Source organism: Mus caroli, chromosome 16 (assembly GCF_900094665.2).
Source record: "Mus caroli chromosome 16, CAROLI_EIJ_v1.1, whole genome shotgun sequence".
Lineage (NCBI taxonomy): Eukaryota > Metazoa > Chordata > Mammalia > Rodentia > Muridae > Mus > Mus caroli.
In genome coordinates this window covers 35826910-35843528 of record NC_034585.1, presented here as the reverse complement: position 1 = coordinate 35843528, position 16619 = coordinate 35826910, and the positions used below count along the sequence as shown (strand labels likewise).

Here is a 16619-nt window from a genome sequence, read left to right as displayed (position 1 = left end):
ACTTTAAAATTCCAAAAAATATCCCTTAAACCCTTAAAGACCCCTAAAGATTAAAAAAAAAAAAAAAAAAAAAAAAAAAAAAAAAAAAAAAAAAAAAAAAAAAAAACCTAAAAAAAAAAAAAAAAAAAAAGAAACGGATTCTCAACAACCCAGACACACTCATCTTTTCTGTTACCCTCTCCAACCGCTTTCAGAGACCCTCTACCTCCAACCTTCAGATCTTCATCATCAAAGGAAACTGGATGAAATACCAAAGGCTCTTGAGTAAAAAAACAGACCGGGGGTAGGGGGTGGGGGCTTTCTCACTCCCACATGCGATTATCTAATCTCCCAAGAACAAAACTCCCTTTAAAAGGTTTGGCAAGGGAATGGGAAACCCCGAGTATGGTTTTCTCTTAAAGAAAGAAAAACCTTACAACTTTTACTTCCTATGCTAAGTTATTAATAAACCAGACTAGCCCTGAGTAAACCTGCCAAGCCTATAAAAATATCCTTTCAAATTCTCCTTCCTCATTTGCTACGGTTCATTCCAAATCCTCCTGCTCTCTCTTCCTCTTTGGGCAGGATTAGACGTTATTTACACTTACCGACAGAGTTCAGTGTTGATGGAGTCACGTGGTGGTGGATTGAGAGGCCTCGGGGCACAGTCGCACAACACTTAAAAGCATCACTCAGGCAAATGAAATATTCTTGCCGGCCCTCTGACTCAGCAACAGAATGGCTTCTACTGCCTTCCTCCCTTCTCCCCTCTACCTTTGTCCCGCTGCCCAGGAAGCTCAGCAGGGCTGGCACCTTCTCAAATCTCTCTAGTAGCCATGGAAGTGCCACAACCCCAAAATTATTCCAAATGATAGGCCCTGTCTCCTCAAACCCACACTCTGCCTCTTTAAAAGCTCTGTCCCCCCAGAGGTCCCCAATGCTGTGCCTGAGTACTAACCAGCCAGGTGCCCTCCCAAAGCCTTGTAGTTCCCACTTCTGACTGTGCGAAGAAGACACTGAGAAGGAAGACACCGAGAGGCCAGGAACTAGGCCAAGACATGGCTTACTGGAGTTGGCTGTACAAGGACACCATAGATACCAACAGTAGACAGTGGGAGAACCATGGGAATGGGATGGGGTATACACGTGTGTGTGCAGGGGCCACAGAGGCCAGAAGCACAGGATCCCTTGAAGCTGGCAGATGTAAGCTTCGCTCAAGGGAGTGCTGGGAACCAGATCAAGTCCTCTGCAAAAGCAGTACATTTTTATAAAGAGTTATTTATTATTATTTTATGTATGTGGGTATGTATTTTATGTATGTATGCTCTCTTCAGGCACACCAGAAGAGGGCATCGGATTCCATTACAGACGTTTGTGAGCCACCATGTGGTTGCTGGGAATTGAACTCAGGACCTCTGGAAGAGCAGGCAGTGCTCCATCCATCCAGTCATCTCTACCTGTTCTTAACTGCTGTGCATCTCTCTAGTCCACTCTTCTGTTTTCAAGATGTTTAAAATTACAGGTACTGAAATGAAGATATCATTGGTTTAAATTAACAGTAAAAAACAAGACCAAGAACTGGAAGCTTTTTCATATTTTACTACAGAGATATTCTATAGACATATTATCAGTCATCACGCGGCTTATAAACTGCTCATTCATACCCTACATGTACAAAATAATTTTATAAAAATGCTTTAAAAACTAATAGACAGTGTGTTCTCTGGTGGGTTATTACTGGCAAGAGCCTCTCAAGAGGCTGGGTACATTCAGGGTCGGGTGGCCACAGGCTGGAAGGTGTTTCTGATGAGGCAGCATCCACCACAGAGGATTGGTGGCAGCAGCCAGCACAGGGACCGCTGCCAGTTCACTCCACACTCTGTCCTTAGCCAGCTCTTTACGGTCGTGTTTGTGGCATCTGATTCTTGACTTTGCTCCCTTCTTCTATGGCTTTCTTCGAATCTGGAATCCACCACTTCGCAGATGGCCATATAGGATACACTGAGTTACAGAAACATATCTTAGTACCTTTCTGTCTTTGACGGTTCTCTAAGACACTTGGGGATTTTGTTCTCCGCTTTTTGATCACATGGTGCATTGCTGAAGTGAATCCTGTAAGGATACAGATCGCAAGGTGACTTCATCACATCCTCTCATCTTTAGTCCTTCAAGTTCATGTGTTACAACACTTCACAGCCATGATTCAAAACAACCAAGAAAGCTGTCTTGTTACTATGGTTCTACATTCTACATAACCAAGAGCTCTGCTGAGAAAATGGAAAATTTTCAGCCTAATAATTAGCTGGAACAAGTTCTTAACGTTGTGCTACTATAGAAGTCTCTAGGCCAAAATTATTACAGTCAAATCATCAGTCCTGAGTGTCATCAAAAGCTCCGGGTCATGCAGCAGTCCAGAAATCCACTGTGATGTTGGCATATAAAGGATTGTGCTCCACAGAGAGTAATCGGTAAGAACAACTCGATAAGCCATCTGTTTTCCAGACCCGGGACATCTGTTGCAACAGCTTCATTCTAAAGATGAAAAGAGCAAATGAGAACATGGCATGCATCCCACTGCTATCTGTCCTGCCCCAAAGTATTCTCATAAGTAGTTTTATAATTTACTATACCTGTTGAGTTTCTTATTGCCAAAAATAAAAGGTGCATTCCTCACAGAACAGGCAATGATGACAGCCATGAATTTGTGGATCAAATCCTACATCAAATAATGATAGCCTGGACCAACAGTGAGAGATCATTGTCTCCAATGCATTCCTATCTACAGAACAGAGAGGTTACAAGAACAACCACTGATAGAAAAGGGGTATGTGCTGCCCACTCTGAACAGGTCCTTGGCTGAACATCAGGGCATCTCTGACCATTCCACTATTGTAAGAAGAAAGTTTTCTATGACAGGAGGGTACATAGTTTTCATAAGGGTCTAAAAAAACTGTGTGTGTCTATCTGTCTGTGTCTGTGTGTGTGTATCTGTTAGTGTGTGTGTGTGTGTGTGTGTGTGTGTGTGTGTGTGTGTGTATGCATGAATGTATGTATATATGAGTGTATGTTTGTATATGTATGTATGAGTGTGTGTAGGTGTATGTGTGCGTAAGTGTATATGTATGTGTATGTGTGTGTACAAGAGGATAAGGGTCTTACTTTGTGAAAGAGTCTAGGGAGGGACATCGACAGGGTCAGTTTCATTGAAGCTTAAAAGACATGCAGTTCACCAAGTGAAGAAGGAAGGGAAGGATGCTCTAAGCAAAGACTTTGTGGTCAAGGGGCCACAGATAGACAGAAGAACAGAATGTATTTGAAGAAGAATAAGCCACCTCCGTGGCTGGAGCTGAGAAAGAGGGGTAGGAGCTCAGCCGTGACTGTGACAATATGTGTGGATACCAGAAGCACAGCATTGAGCTGTATAATGTCAAAGGAGAAAAAAACACAGTATGACTGCACTCACACACAGCTGGAAACGTGCAAAAGTGACCCCTATTTTGTTAAGGAATATAAACATATGGAAAACAAGAGAGCCAAGAAACAGCCTAAGGAATGACCATGTGACAGAAGCAGTTATTGTGAAGTTCAGGGACGTGTCACCTAGGGCACGGTGAGTGTTAGGAGGAGGGTGTGGGTCTAGGAAGGCCACATGGACACACCCACGGGGTCTGTCTGGGCCTCCAGATGGTTTATAGTTTTCATGCCACTTCTAAGTATTCTTTTGCAACTATTTAATAATTAACAGACAGAAAAATGCACGCCTGTTGATAAATACTGAAATGACATGGAAAAGTCTGCTCTTTTAGACCTGTGGCCTCTAACAAAAGAGCTAAAAGATTTTTAACACTGTCTTAACATGTAGAAATTAATAAAAGGCCAAAACACACAATGTGTTTATCTGCTGGAGTTCCTCAGGGAAAGGGCCAAAGGTGGGCAGGGCAGGAAAGGACAAGGCGGGGGCATCTGCCTTCCCCAAAGCACAGAGCAGAGAGCTTCCAGACGGCCATAGTTACATCCTCAGGACTCAGAAGTCAGCCTGAAGAGCTCTGGCTGGCCAAAGTCAAGGCCACCTTCTTATCAAGAAGAACGTGAACTCCAAACCCAAAGATGTTCAGGGATACCTGGACTATTATTCCAGAAAATGATCCGCCAGCATTTGCCTCTCAGCCTTCGGGCTGCCTTTCTTATAGGAACTACTCCCAAGGACATCCTTCTTTGTAAAGAGAGCCAATAAGTGAAGATGGGATGACAGAATCAGGACATTATGGCTCTGCAACTCTGATTTAGGCAATGAGAAATCGGTGCTAAATATCACTAGGTAAAGATATCATGAGAGATTTCAGGATGAGTAGATCAGCTGACAGTACTGAAAGCCACAGAACAATCCTGACACCAAACCTGTTCTCCCAGCTTGTATTAATAATGATAATAATAATAATAATAATAAAGAAGCCAATATGCCACTGGAACATATCAAGTCACCAGGGAACAATTAGCCAAATACCCCATAAAGGGGTTGATTCTGAATCCACCAGATGCAGGCCCAAGTGGACTATGTAGACAGTAAAACTCCCAAATAGAAAGAATTGAAGGAGAACCTCTAGGCCAAAGGAGATCGTCCTCATAATAATGCAGATATCATTTCCGTGCCATGCTGAGCAAGCCAATGCTTTTTTTTTTTTTAATGAGTCCTTACTAGACAATCAGAGAAATCTAATAAAAAAAAAAAAAAAAAACTGGACAGGTAGTAACAAAATGAAGTATTTTGTTATTATTATTTTAGGTATGATAATGGTACTCTGGTTATTTTTTTTATATTTTAAGGATGTATGTGTAATGCGTTCACACAGATGCTATGACAAAGAATCCAGCAGGTAGAAGAAAAGGTGGGACGAAGCAGAGGAGCCCAGAGTTTACGATCCCTGAAATAAGGGTCTAGGAACTACTCTTTCTAACTTTGGGCTCTGCTTTTAAAGCTCCTTCGCTTTTAACAAGGTGAGCGAGCCTATGTGATCAGTCCAGCAATGGTGTGTTAGCTACACAAGAGACTCAATACCCAGGTTGCCGCTGGTCTGGGAATCCAGGACTTACCGGCCCATGTTCACCTCATTGCCTTTGTCTCTGGTGTGGAAGATCATGGTGTATTTGCCCACATCGGGCTTGGGCCGGGATATTTTCATTTTATGGAGCTCAACCCTAGAAAAATAACCAAGTTCATTTTTGAACTCTATTGCATTGATCTACCATTGAGTACTTTAAAAGAATCACCTGCAATTAAAAAAAAAAATTACACACACACACAAGGAGGTTGGCCAGTGTGGTTGGCAGGTGACCACTGTCCTCTTTCACCAAAGTGCCACCCAGACACTTAGCAGTCATATCCTCTCAGGACAGAATAAGTAAGCAGTATATACGACAACCCTATGGGATTTCTAAAAATAAAAAATAAATAAATAAATAAAAGTGGTGCAAAATTTCAGCATCCTAGTTTAGAGAAAGGTCATAAACTAAAAGAATCTTCCCATGGTAACACGCACCCATAATTCCAGCAGGTTGGGTGGCAATGCTAATCAAGGGCATGAGGATCCGTGATAAACTGAGGCTAGCTTGAGCTAGACAGTGAGTTCCAAATGAACCCGAAGTGCTTAATATCGACTGGATTCAGGCATTCACAGACATGGAGGTTGTGTGTGGAAAGAATAAGACACAGCCATGTGTAGGTGTGAGGAAATTATGCTCCATTGTCTTCCATGACTCAAAAACTTAGAAATAGCACTTAACACTTACTTAGAGGAGAAATGCCAATCTGAAGTTAATTACTCTTAAAATAAGAGGAAAGGACCTGATAAAATATTAATTTATTATGCATCCTAAGCAGCAAGACAGCTGAGTCTGCTGGGATCTATAATTAATAATGCTATCTCATCACAAGGAAAGCAATGACTGTGTAAAGTCATAATCTCGGCCATAAACCAAGGTTCCATCTAAGCTCTGTGGCTGACAACAGCATTGAGTCGGCTCGCTCTACCAGATCTTGGCCTTGTCTAGAAATGAGACTGGTGACCCAGAATGCATTTCAAAGGCTCAAACAACAGAATTCACTTGGAACATGCTTTACAAACTGTAACAAATACTGTAGGAGAGAAGATGGGTGGTGTTCAATATTAGTCGGCAGGTCTCAATCAATATTATGTTCCAGCCTTCCTGGCTTATTCAGTGCCTTGGTGGAAACCTGTTCTGAGGACCACGATGTCTCATGGAGGCAGAAGAGAAAGATAGAAAAGCAAAAGGACATGGCGAGGAAGAGCCCCCACACTCCAGAATCTGGCTGCCTTTCCTACAGACAGAAAGGAAACTTCAGCACTGCTGATACGGCCAAACTTGCCTGCAGAGATAACACAGGGGTTTCCTACAGATACTTCAAACTAGGATGCTAAAAACAACAGTGTCCATGCAGAGCCAGAATGCTTAAATCTTCAAGTTTTCCACCTTGACACTCATCTCTCATCTGTAAATCTAAATAACCCACATCCCCCAAACCACGCCCAACTTCATTTACAAAAGAAAAATTTTGGGCTGGTGAGATGGCTCAGTGGGTAAGAGCACCCGACTGCTCTTCCGAAGGTCCGGAGTTCAAATCCCAGCAACCACATGGTGGCTCACAACCATCCGTAACGAGATCTGGCGCCCTCTTCTGGAGTGTCTGAAGACAGCTACAGTGTACTTACATATAATAAATAAATAAATAAATAAATAAATAAATAAATAAAAGAAAAATTTTGGAGAGAAATAAATAAGCCAGCTCATAGGTCTTTGAACCTTATTGTAGGCCTGGAAAGATGGCTCAATGGTTAAGGGCACTGACTGCCCTTCCAGAGGACCAGAGTCCAATCCCCAGCAACCACAGGGTGGCTCACAACTGTCTCCAGTCCCAGGCGGAATCAGACTCCCTCTCCTGCCCTCCGAAGGCCCTGCACATACACAGTGCACAGGTATGTCTATGCAGACATTTGTAGGCAAAAAATAAAGACTAAAAAAAACCATGAAACTTCGTTGTAATTTAAACCCTTTAAGCAATCTATCTCAGAAACAGGACGAAGTATGTGTGCATGTGTGTGCACATGCAAGCCATGTAAGACAATGAAATATAATTTTCCCTAGAGAAGTTCACACCAACACGTATATCTTATTCTTTCCCCCAAAAAGACCTCTATATCTGTGAACTCCTGTACCCAGTATGTAGTAAAAATGCCTCTGGATAAATTCCAATTCTGCTTCCTGCTGGCTTGTCCTGAAGTTCTTCTCTGCCATGAACAGCGATCTCTGAAAAGAACTCTGGAGGCTGCTGAAGGTGAACCCTTCCCCTGCTGACAAAAACAAAACTTAAGGTTTCACTCTCCCTTAAAGCTAAGGAACAGTGGGAAAGGAGACAGAGATGGTATGTAACCATAGCAACTGTCTACTGCTCGCCCAGCTAAGCAGTACAAGGGACTTGGGGGAAAAGGAAGTACTGGCTTCCTCTAGCCCTTCCTAACCCTGACTCCTTACAATCAGCAGCTTGTGTGACCATGATGGTGACTGCTGGGGTCTGGGTGACATGGAGCCCTTAGGCAGGAAAACCTTCCTCTTTCAGAAACACTGCAAAAGGCTCTCTGCCCGAAGGGGACAAGACTTAGCAGCATGAGGCCAAGCTCCTTCGCACCAGCCTCGTGGGCGCTTGATCATCACATATCAGTCAATTCAGATCTCCAACTGAGAACACACTTTCTAAGAAGTGTTTCAGGAAGAGGGAAAAGGTCCCCTGCTGTCTGCCCAGGAGGCCCTTGGGATCACAGCTCTGACTTATGGGCTTTTGAATAGTTAAGAATTTCTGGGCAATGGGTACATCTTTACCATCAACACATACACACACACACACACACACACACACACACACACTGGCACCATTTAAGCCCAACTCTGCAGCCTCCGGACCTGCTGGCTTGGCATGTCCAAGAGCTACACACAAGTGCAGGTTTCCAGGTCACCACTAAGAGCAGAGCCCCGGGGGGGGGGGAAGGTCCCTTCTCTGCTGTTCACCTGAGTCTGAGGTCATCGTCTTCTCCTCCCCATCCCCAGTAGTTGTTAGAGAATCCATTCACCTTGAAAAACTGTTCTCTGCTGAGGGCAGTAACACCCCCAAAATATTTACTGTAACGCAACCTGGAGCAAAAGAGAAAACAGAGAAGTGACATTTAGCACAAAGCCCTTCTGTTCCCCCACAGACACTCTGGCTAGCTCTGGTTTCGGGGGGCTAGCATTCCAGGAACACTTGGGAGATGGTTCACCTCCCCCCATTTCATCTATCCACTCTTGCCTCATGTCTCCCTGTGCTGCTTGCTGGCCTTTGATCTGCTGTTGGGTGACCCCCACTAAGTAAGGTGACCCACATACCTGTTATCAATAACACTGGAATTCAGTATTGCCTTAAATGTGAGTGAGAGAATCCATCCCATGTAAAGGCTGCTAAGAACACCAGGTATGTTCAGCATCAATGAGTCTCATGATAAATATCCCCCCCCCCCCCGCCCACCTTTCTTCTTAGGGTAGTGAAGAGGTGTAAATCGGGAGACAGTTCCAGTCCGTGCTTTGGTTGTGCTCACTCTGCAAACCACCGTCTTACGAGTTTGCTTTCTACAGAGATCAATGGGCCACCCCCACTCTGCTGAACTGCTGGCTTGGGCAATCAGATGGAATGCAGTGTCTTTCATGAAAACTGAGTATGAAGAAAATCATTTGGTTTTGAGAGCAAGACAATGAATTTATTCTTAGTCTAAATTTGAGATGACCCTAGGGCTTATGCCAACAGGCAATGGGGGAAGGGTTCACGTTCACAAGACACCTGTGTGGGGATAACTCAGCAGCTGTGAGTACCTGAAGACCATGGACATGGTAGGAGACACCTGGACAACTATAGAATGAGCAAGAAGAGTTGAACATCTGCTGAACCACTGTTAAGACTAATAAGGAGAAGAGGAAGCCAAAGGCCTAGGACAATAGGGTGGGAGGAATGTCAGGAAGTAGCTCCCAGGATAAAAGGACTCTTATCCCACTGACCTGTTAGCAAGCTGGGCTAAGGCTAACCCTTAATACAACTCTGGCGCCCTCCCAAACTGCAGCTGGAGGGAGCTACTAAACAGAACCGTGTGACCACAGAGACGATTTCAAACTTTTCACCGACTTCAGCCAACTAAATACTGATGTTTTCCAGACAAAAAGAAAACCCCAAAGAAAGACACTCAATACACTGTAGACATTTCCAACCTAACACCTGGTATCCCCAAAGCTCCTCTGAGGTTGAGCGGTTTCTATACTCCTCATACAAACTAGTCCCTATGTATCCCATAACAGGAATAGATATAGTTATATTTATCAACTTTTACCATGAAAATACCTGCGGGAAACAATCTTAAAAGAGGACAATTTTATTTTTGCTCATAGTTTCCTTCAGTCCATGGCCAGCTTGCTCCATTGCTGATGGGCCTGTGGCCAGTGAAAATATCACAGTGGAAAAGATATGGTTGGTAGGGACGGCTACTCACTTCATGACAGTTAAGACACAAAGATGAGGACGAGGAACAGGACAATATATAGTCCCTGGGAACACACTTCTAGTGACCCGCTTCCTCCAAGTCTAAAAATACCCACAACCCCAAATCTAAAAATACCCACCACTTCCCATTAATGTCATAGGATTATAAATCCATCATTAATTACTGATTTGGTCATTGCCGTCATGATCTGACTGTCTCTAGAGATGCCCTCCCAGGCACATCTGAGCTATACCCAACTGATCTTATTGGCCCCTCTCAGTCTAGTCAAGTTGACAACCAAGACTGACCATCACAATCACATTCATGAACTTAACAATGAAGGGACTCTTAACTATCAAAAAACAAAACAAAACAAAACAAAAAACAGCTACATCAGGGTCATGTGGATAGAAATAGTGGCCCCACATAACCTCCTAGGCACCAAAGAGCAGTTTTTATGAGAGACCTGGCATGCATGCTCTAGAAGGGACTGCTAGTACTTACGATGCTCCAAGTAGCTAACTGAGAGCACAGGACTAGTGGGGGCCTTCCCTCCTAGAGCTCTCAACTGAACAACCCCAGGTTCTTAGGAAACACAGCCACAGCAAGAGGAGCAGGGTCTGGAAGGACCCGGATGTACAGATGAGGGAGGATGCGGTGTGAGACCCTGGTGAGGAAGAGTGTAGGTTAAGGAGCACTGAGCCCAGCTTTGCTGTGGGGAGGAGCAGCAGATGCCTCCAGGGAAACCACAGAACTGCTCTTACCATTGTTATCCAGCAAATGTCTCTGTGTTTACTGACTTTTGCTTTTGATCCTTTTTCTGGAAGAGGGTACATTTTAAGAGGCCCTCAAGTGAGTTTACAACTATATTTTAAAGGGCTGTAAGGTCCTCAGAATGAGGACCATGGACTCATACAGTTACAATGGAGTCCTTGAAGAAAGGAGGCGGGCACATAGGAGTTATTAGCAATAAAATTCACCATGAATCTGAAACACTTGGGCAAGATACTTTAACTTCCTGCCACTGAATGTGTGGCAAGTGAAAACATTTCCATTTGGTTTTGTCTTGTTTTGTTTTTCACAGTCCAGGCTGTTTATTCCTTTTCGTACCTTAAGCTACAAATTCATACAGAATTAGCTCCAGCAGCTCAGACTCCTACGAAGTGTCCAGCTCTGGGTGGAGCAGGCTGGCACTTTAGCTGATCCCAGGTGCCCTTCTCTTTGGCTTCCCTTGACTTCTGATCCTTTTCCTTCACCCCTTCCAGGAAGCTGTCTTTGGTCTCAGAGTACTTGATATGCTCAATCCACACATGAGTTCTCTTGGCAAAAATCTTGCCCTTAACTTGCTAGCTTACAATGATGCCCACAGCACGCTGGGTGGTGATGTAGACTCTTCCAGTTTTGCCAAGGTCACACTTAAGGGACATTTCCTTATGAACAGTGTCCAGTCCCTTGATGTCAACAATACCAACCTCCTTATAGATTCTCATGCATGAGGCAAAAGGAACAAGTCCATATTTCCTACAAGGCCTAGAGAACAGAGACCCAGTGTCCCTCCTCTTCCTCTTTGTGATTGTAGGCAAAAACATTTCTTATACCTACCCATGGGGCTATTGGGGCAATGAAGAAGTCAGAGCTCAGTGATGTTATAACACAGTGATACAGAGCTGCCATCAGAAGTCACGGAGACCCTGAAACTAAAATTGTCTGCCACCTGTAGCAGAATTTTGCCCAGGATAGCAATGGTAAGGAGGTAGAAGGCCTATCTCTCCCCAGCCACAAAAGGGGTGGGGGGAGGGGGGGCTTGCAGGTGGGCATGTGCATGATTCATACAATAAAACTGGACCAAAGTAAGAGCTAAGTCTGAAGGGATGGGTAAGAAGTACAGAGCAAATATAACTCAGGGGTGGAGAACCTGCATACTGCAAAGGCCTCGTGTTTGACTCTCCTCAGCATGTGTGCACGCATGCACACACATACACACTCTGGGCCACCGTTTTCCTCAGAGTTCACATTTAAATCAAAAGGTAAGCGTATTTGATTATGCAATGGAGACAAAGGCTTGCTGATGGTGTCTGGGAAGAGCAGCAGTGTCTGGCCAGATGTAAGGGGAAGCTAAACAGCAAGCTAGGTACAGGCCATCTCTTAAAGTGCACAGTCTCTGATGGAGACCATGATGGTCACACCAGAGTGTAAGGTCAAAATCAGGTCCCATTGGACAATTATCTCTTCATGCTGATGGCCAGGTTAACACCATGATACAATGTAGACGCTCTCAGTCCACAGCCTGTCCTTAATCCCCTCTCCCCCCCCACCCCGCCACTCCCCCTGAGTAATTAGAAAAAGGAATGGGACAGGAACAGGAGGTTAAGAGTCAGTCACAATTGGGCATGTGACCTGAGCACATTTCCTCAGAGAAGGAGAGAACACCGAGGTTAAGTGGACCCTCACCTCTGGTTCCTGTTGCTCCTCCCAGCCTCATGGTCTAAGTACACTCCTAAGCGCACATGGCCTTGAGGTCGGGGGAGGTGCTAAGTTAGAGAGGCTAGGGAAGATTAACCCGAAGCGCTGCCATCTGTGTGGACACAGGGACCCTGTCCTCCATGCTGACTGCAGACCTTCCAGAAAGGCTGCTTTCAGGTCACCTGTGCTCCTGCCAGCAGCCTCTCACTCATGGTCTGTAAGTAAACCTAAGAAACACACTGCTCTTCAGAGTGAACTCTGGTGGAATCACAAGGAAGGGGCAGATGTGGGTTACGCTCCCACCGAAGAGGACTTCTCATGGGAGTCACAAAAGCATCCTCCTAAGTGATCCAAAGTAAGAGACCTACTTCGAAAGAGCAACACAGGAGCAAAGACCAAGGAAAGTGATCAAGAGAGTTGGTCAGTTTCCCTATCTCGCTCTGCAGGGTCTGGCAGTCTCCCACCCTCTTTTCCAGGTTAGTTTTAGTTTCACACACACTTCCCTCTCCCTCCTCCTAACTGACTGCTTGCAGCTGTGTGCGCCCCAGCTCCGCGCAGATGCCTGCATCTGCTTCTCCATAGGAACTTCCTGTTTCCTTGCACCAGCACTTTCTCTGCCTCTCAAGACTGGTCTCTTGGCCCCTAGCCTAGTGGCATAGCTCCACAGGAGTGGCAGGCCTTGGAGGAAGGTGACAGGGAAGTGTGTGCACAGTCAGCTTAATTTACATAGAGCTTACCTGCATCGGATACGTCCCAGCCGGTTATATTTGACTAGGAGCTGGTATTAAATACAATTAAAGGTCATATTCCTCTATTGGGAGGCAGCTAGGGAGAGGAAGGATGGATGGTGGGATTTCCCATGGCAGCTCTGAAAGGCAGGAACTTGTCCTGGATATCCTGGTTCCCAAGCAGTCTACGAAGGTGGACATGTGCAGCCCCGCCCTTTCCTAGAACTCTGGCAAGATGTCCCCAAAATAGACAGGATGTTCAAACACTGGCCTAGAGGGTGCCATCGGATTGTCCGGTAGAGGAAATCAAGATGGATGGGCAGGTTATTAAAGTTCTCCTGTGTGGGAAAGCCTGTCAAGTCCCACCACAGGTACTGCAGGGCGGGGGCCCCCACAGACACTGCAGGCCGCCCCGTACAATTGCGTGAGTCACATTCTTTCTCCTGCCCCTTCCCTTTGTCTTTGTGTTTCTTGCCAAGGTTTTGGAAGATCTTTTTTTTTCCTTACTTCATCCTTTAACTGCTGCTCTGCACATTAAGGGAAAATGGGCCGTCTTTCCCCATTTCTTGCCTCCCTAACTCACTCCGGACACCACCACATCATGGCCTCGCTCGCAGTGAGTACGCCGCCCAGCCAGGGCCACCTTACCTGTAGCCTGTGCTGTTCCGGCCCACCACCAGGTGCTTGGGCTGATCACCACAGGTGTAGAGGTTGAAGTCATTCTCAGGCACCAGGTCCACATCGTGGAATACGAAGCAGTCCCAATTCTCCTCCTTGAGAGCTTCCAGATAGCCCACATTCAGGAGCTTGGCTCGGTTAAACTTTTTACTTCCCGTCTAAGGAAAACGCAAGTGAAAATGAAGAGTTCCAGAGAGAAGCGCTCTCCTCCACCCCCATTTAGGAGTGTACTATTACCTCTGCTTATTAGCAAGACAACATACTCTAGGGTCTAACAGAGGAAAAGCAATCATAACAAACTATTGGGTTTGGGCTTTGTGTTTCACGCATATCTACATTCTATAAAAGCATCCCGTTGGGCCTGGCAAGTTGTCTGATGGTGGATAATTTGCTTAGGTGAAAAGACTAAAAAGTCCAGTAGATTGGTTGTGTGAGAGTAAAGTTTGTTTCTGTTTGTGAGACATTTCTCCAAGCTGGCCTGAAACTCACCGCAATTCTCCTGCCTCAGACTCCTAAATGCTGAGATAACAGAATGAGCCATCCTCTAGCTGCATATGTAGCTGAGGATGGCCTAGTCGGTCATCAATGGGAGGAGAGGCCCTTGGTCCTGTGAAGGTTCTATGCCCCAGTACAGGGGAATGCCAGGGCCAGGAAGCAGGAGTGGGTGGGTTGGTGAGCAGAGGGAGAGGGGAGGGGAGAGGGGATTTTCAGAGGGGAAATAAGAAAGGGGACAACATTTGAAACGTAAATAAAGAAAATATCTACTTAAAAAAAAAAAACAGAATGAGCCGTCAAACCTGGTCAGAAAACAGCTTCATTTTTAAAGAATAATTTTATTTTTCAGTGTGTTGTGTGGGGGTGCATGGTGTGTCTTTGTGTGTGTGTGTGTGTGTGTGTGTGTGTGTGTGCTCGAGCACATACTACACGGGTGTAAGTGGCCTCATGAGGGCAGAAGTAGACATCAGGTCCCAAGATCTGGAGTTGCAGGCAGTTGTAAGCTGCTGGAAGTGAGTCTAAGGATCTGAGCTTGGTCCTCTGCCAGAGCCTGATGTGGTCCTAGTTGCTGAATCATCTCTCCACACATTCCCTCCCACACACACTTAACACTACTCAACAGTACACTTAAAAGTTACCAAGATGGCTTTTAAAAAATGAAAAAGTAGCTGAGATAATTTTTATGTGATATTTTTTAGCACCAAAAAAAATGCAATGTAGTTTTAAAATACAAATAAAAATAAAGCAACAGAATTGTGCACTTCAATTTATTAAGGGGCTGGAGCTTGTGTGAAGTGTTCTTCTAAGCTCAGTTTTTAAAGAGTCTTAATGGATTCCACAGGAAGTGACAAAGCCCCTAGAAGGTTCTTGTCACAACAAATACTGTTACTGCTTTCCTGTCAGCTCCTGGCTGGTCTCCAGCTAACCCTCCGCACTGACACTGAACTTCCAAGAGACTAAGCTAAGAACTTGTCAGGAAGCATGAGGAAACTGTGACCTATCAACCGAGAAGGCTGCTGCTAATCCTTCTAAGCTACTTAAAACTTTCTTGGAAATGGCTCAACAAAATCCTGTTACGACACTAATGACAGAGGCTGTTCCTTACAGTGGCCGTTCAGAAGGATCTGCAGACAACATGGCCTGCAAGATTATCAACATTTAACGTGCGACATGACACCAGGACTTTTCAGTACCACTTTGCTCAAGGCTAGCTGAATGCTGTAAAAATAAAGTCTCACTTGACAGCTTATCATAACAAAATCATAAGCGATTCTTAGAAGTTACAGCAGCACTTTCCTGGAAAGAGTAACAAAGTAGGCATGTTTCTGTTCATACAAAAAGAAAAAAGAAAGAAAGAAAAACCAACAACACAGCGTGTGCCTATGTTCTCAGTACTCAGGAGGATCGAGAGTTTCAGGCTAGCCTGGCCAAGAAGGAAGGGGAAAGCGGGGAAATGCAGGAAGATGAAAGAAAACAGAAGAGATGATAAAAGGGGGTCTTAGGAGACGGTCACACATGCCTAACAGCCTGGGTTTAACACCCAGAACTCACATAGAAAAGCCACATGGTTCTATAACCAGACAAGGCTCCCAGTACAGATACTGAACACCAACCCAGCCACAAATCTTTCAACCTATAATTTGTCCTGCCCACATGGGGTGCTGGGGTAAAGGTGGTGCAGAACTTGTGGGAATGGCCAACCAATGACTGGTTCAACTAAAGTTTAAATAAAAAAAAAGCCAAATGAAGTGAAAACCCCTGCAACCCTGTATTCCTGTGATAAGAGGGAAGGTGGGAACAGGAGAATTGCCTGGAAGCTGTCAGATATGCTAACCTGGAGTATGCAGCAGCAGAAATAGTAAGAGAGACCCCCCCACACACACACACACACATAATCTTTTGAAAAGGAAAACAAACTAAAAATAGTGCCATATTTTGGTAGCTACCATCCAAAGTCAGAAGTCAGACTCAATAAATCTCAGTTTTAACCAATGTCCTTTAAAAACAAGATTAGTTCTAAAACAGAAGAAGTAGGCTGGAGATGTAGCTCAGTGAGTAGCGTGCTTGCGGGCACCCACAGGGCCCTGAGTTCAACCTCCAGACCAACCACGAGTGCCGATGCCTGCCTGCAACCCCAATCTGGGGGGAGCAGAGGTAAGAGGATGAGAAATCGAAGCTCAGCCTCGGCTGTGTTTCAGACAAGCCTCGGTTACAAAAGGCCCTGTTCAACACCAGACAAGAAGCCAGAGGAGCTGGAGGGGTGGTTCGGTGGTTACAGGCAACTGCTGCTTGTGTAGAGGGCATGGATTTGGTTACCAAAATCCACAAGTCGGCTCACGACCAGCCAGAATTCCAGTTCCAGGGAATCCATCGGCCTCTTCTGACCTTGGTGGGGACCAGTTATACACATGATTCACTTGTATACGTGCAGGCAAATGCATATATACATATATATGTGTGTGTGTGTGTGTGTGTATAATCTTAAAAAACTCTATAAAGTTTTATTTTAAGTCCTAAAACTGGACACAGACACATAGAGAAGCACTGATTATGAAGTCTCTCATAAAGCATACACTACACAGGAGAACCAATGCGCTGGCCATTCTACCTAAAATTGGTATCATCAGCTACTACATCCACTATTAAGTAAGCAGCTAATGACTTTGCCCATACTCTTATTAGAGGGTTTTTTTTTTTTTTTTTT

General features: G+C 44.9%; 1 protein-coding gene across 3 annotated transcripts in view; it reads right to left on the bottom strand.

The window, feature by feature from the left end:
• Window positions 1-1558: 1558 nt before the first annotated feature.
• B4galt4 (beta-1,4-galactosyltransferase 4) overlaps window positions 1559-16619 on the bottom strand; it is a 28224-nt gene continuing 13163 nt past the window's right edge. For 2 of the 3 annotated variants that reach the window (XM_021184902.1, XM_021184903.1), the window contains exons 4-7: window positions 13391-13578; window positions 8059-8181; window positions 5071-5175; window positions 1559-2511 (exon numbers count right to left, since the gene is read on the bottom strand). In XM_021184902.1, the coding sequence (XP_021040561.1) occupies window positions 2379-2511; window positions 5071-5175; window positions 8059-8181; window positions 13391-13578 (549 nt within the window). In that variant the 3' untranslated portion in view covers window positions 1559-2378. The remainder of the gene's footprint in view (window positions 2512-5070; window positions 5176-8058; window positions 8182-13390; window positions 13579-16619) is intronic. The other variant, XM_029470197.1, reaches the window with a different exon arrangement.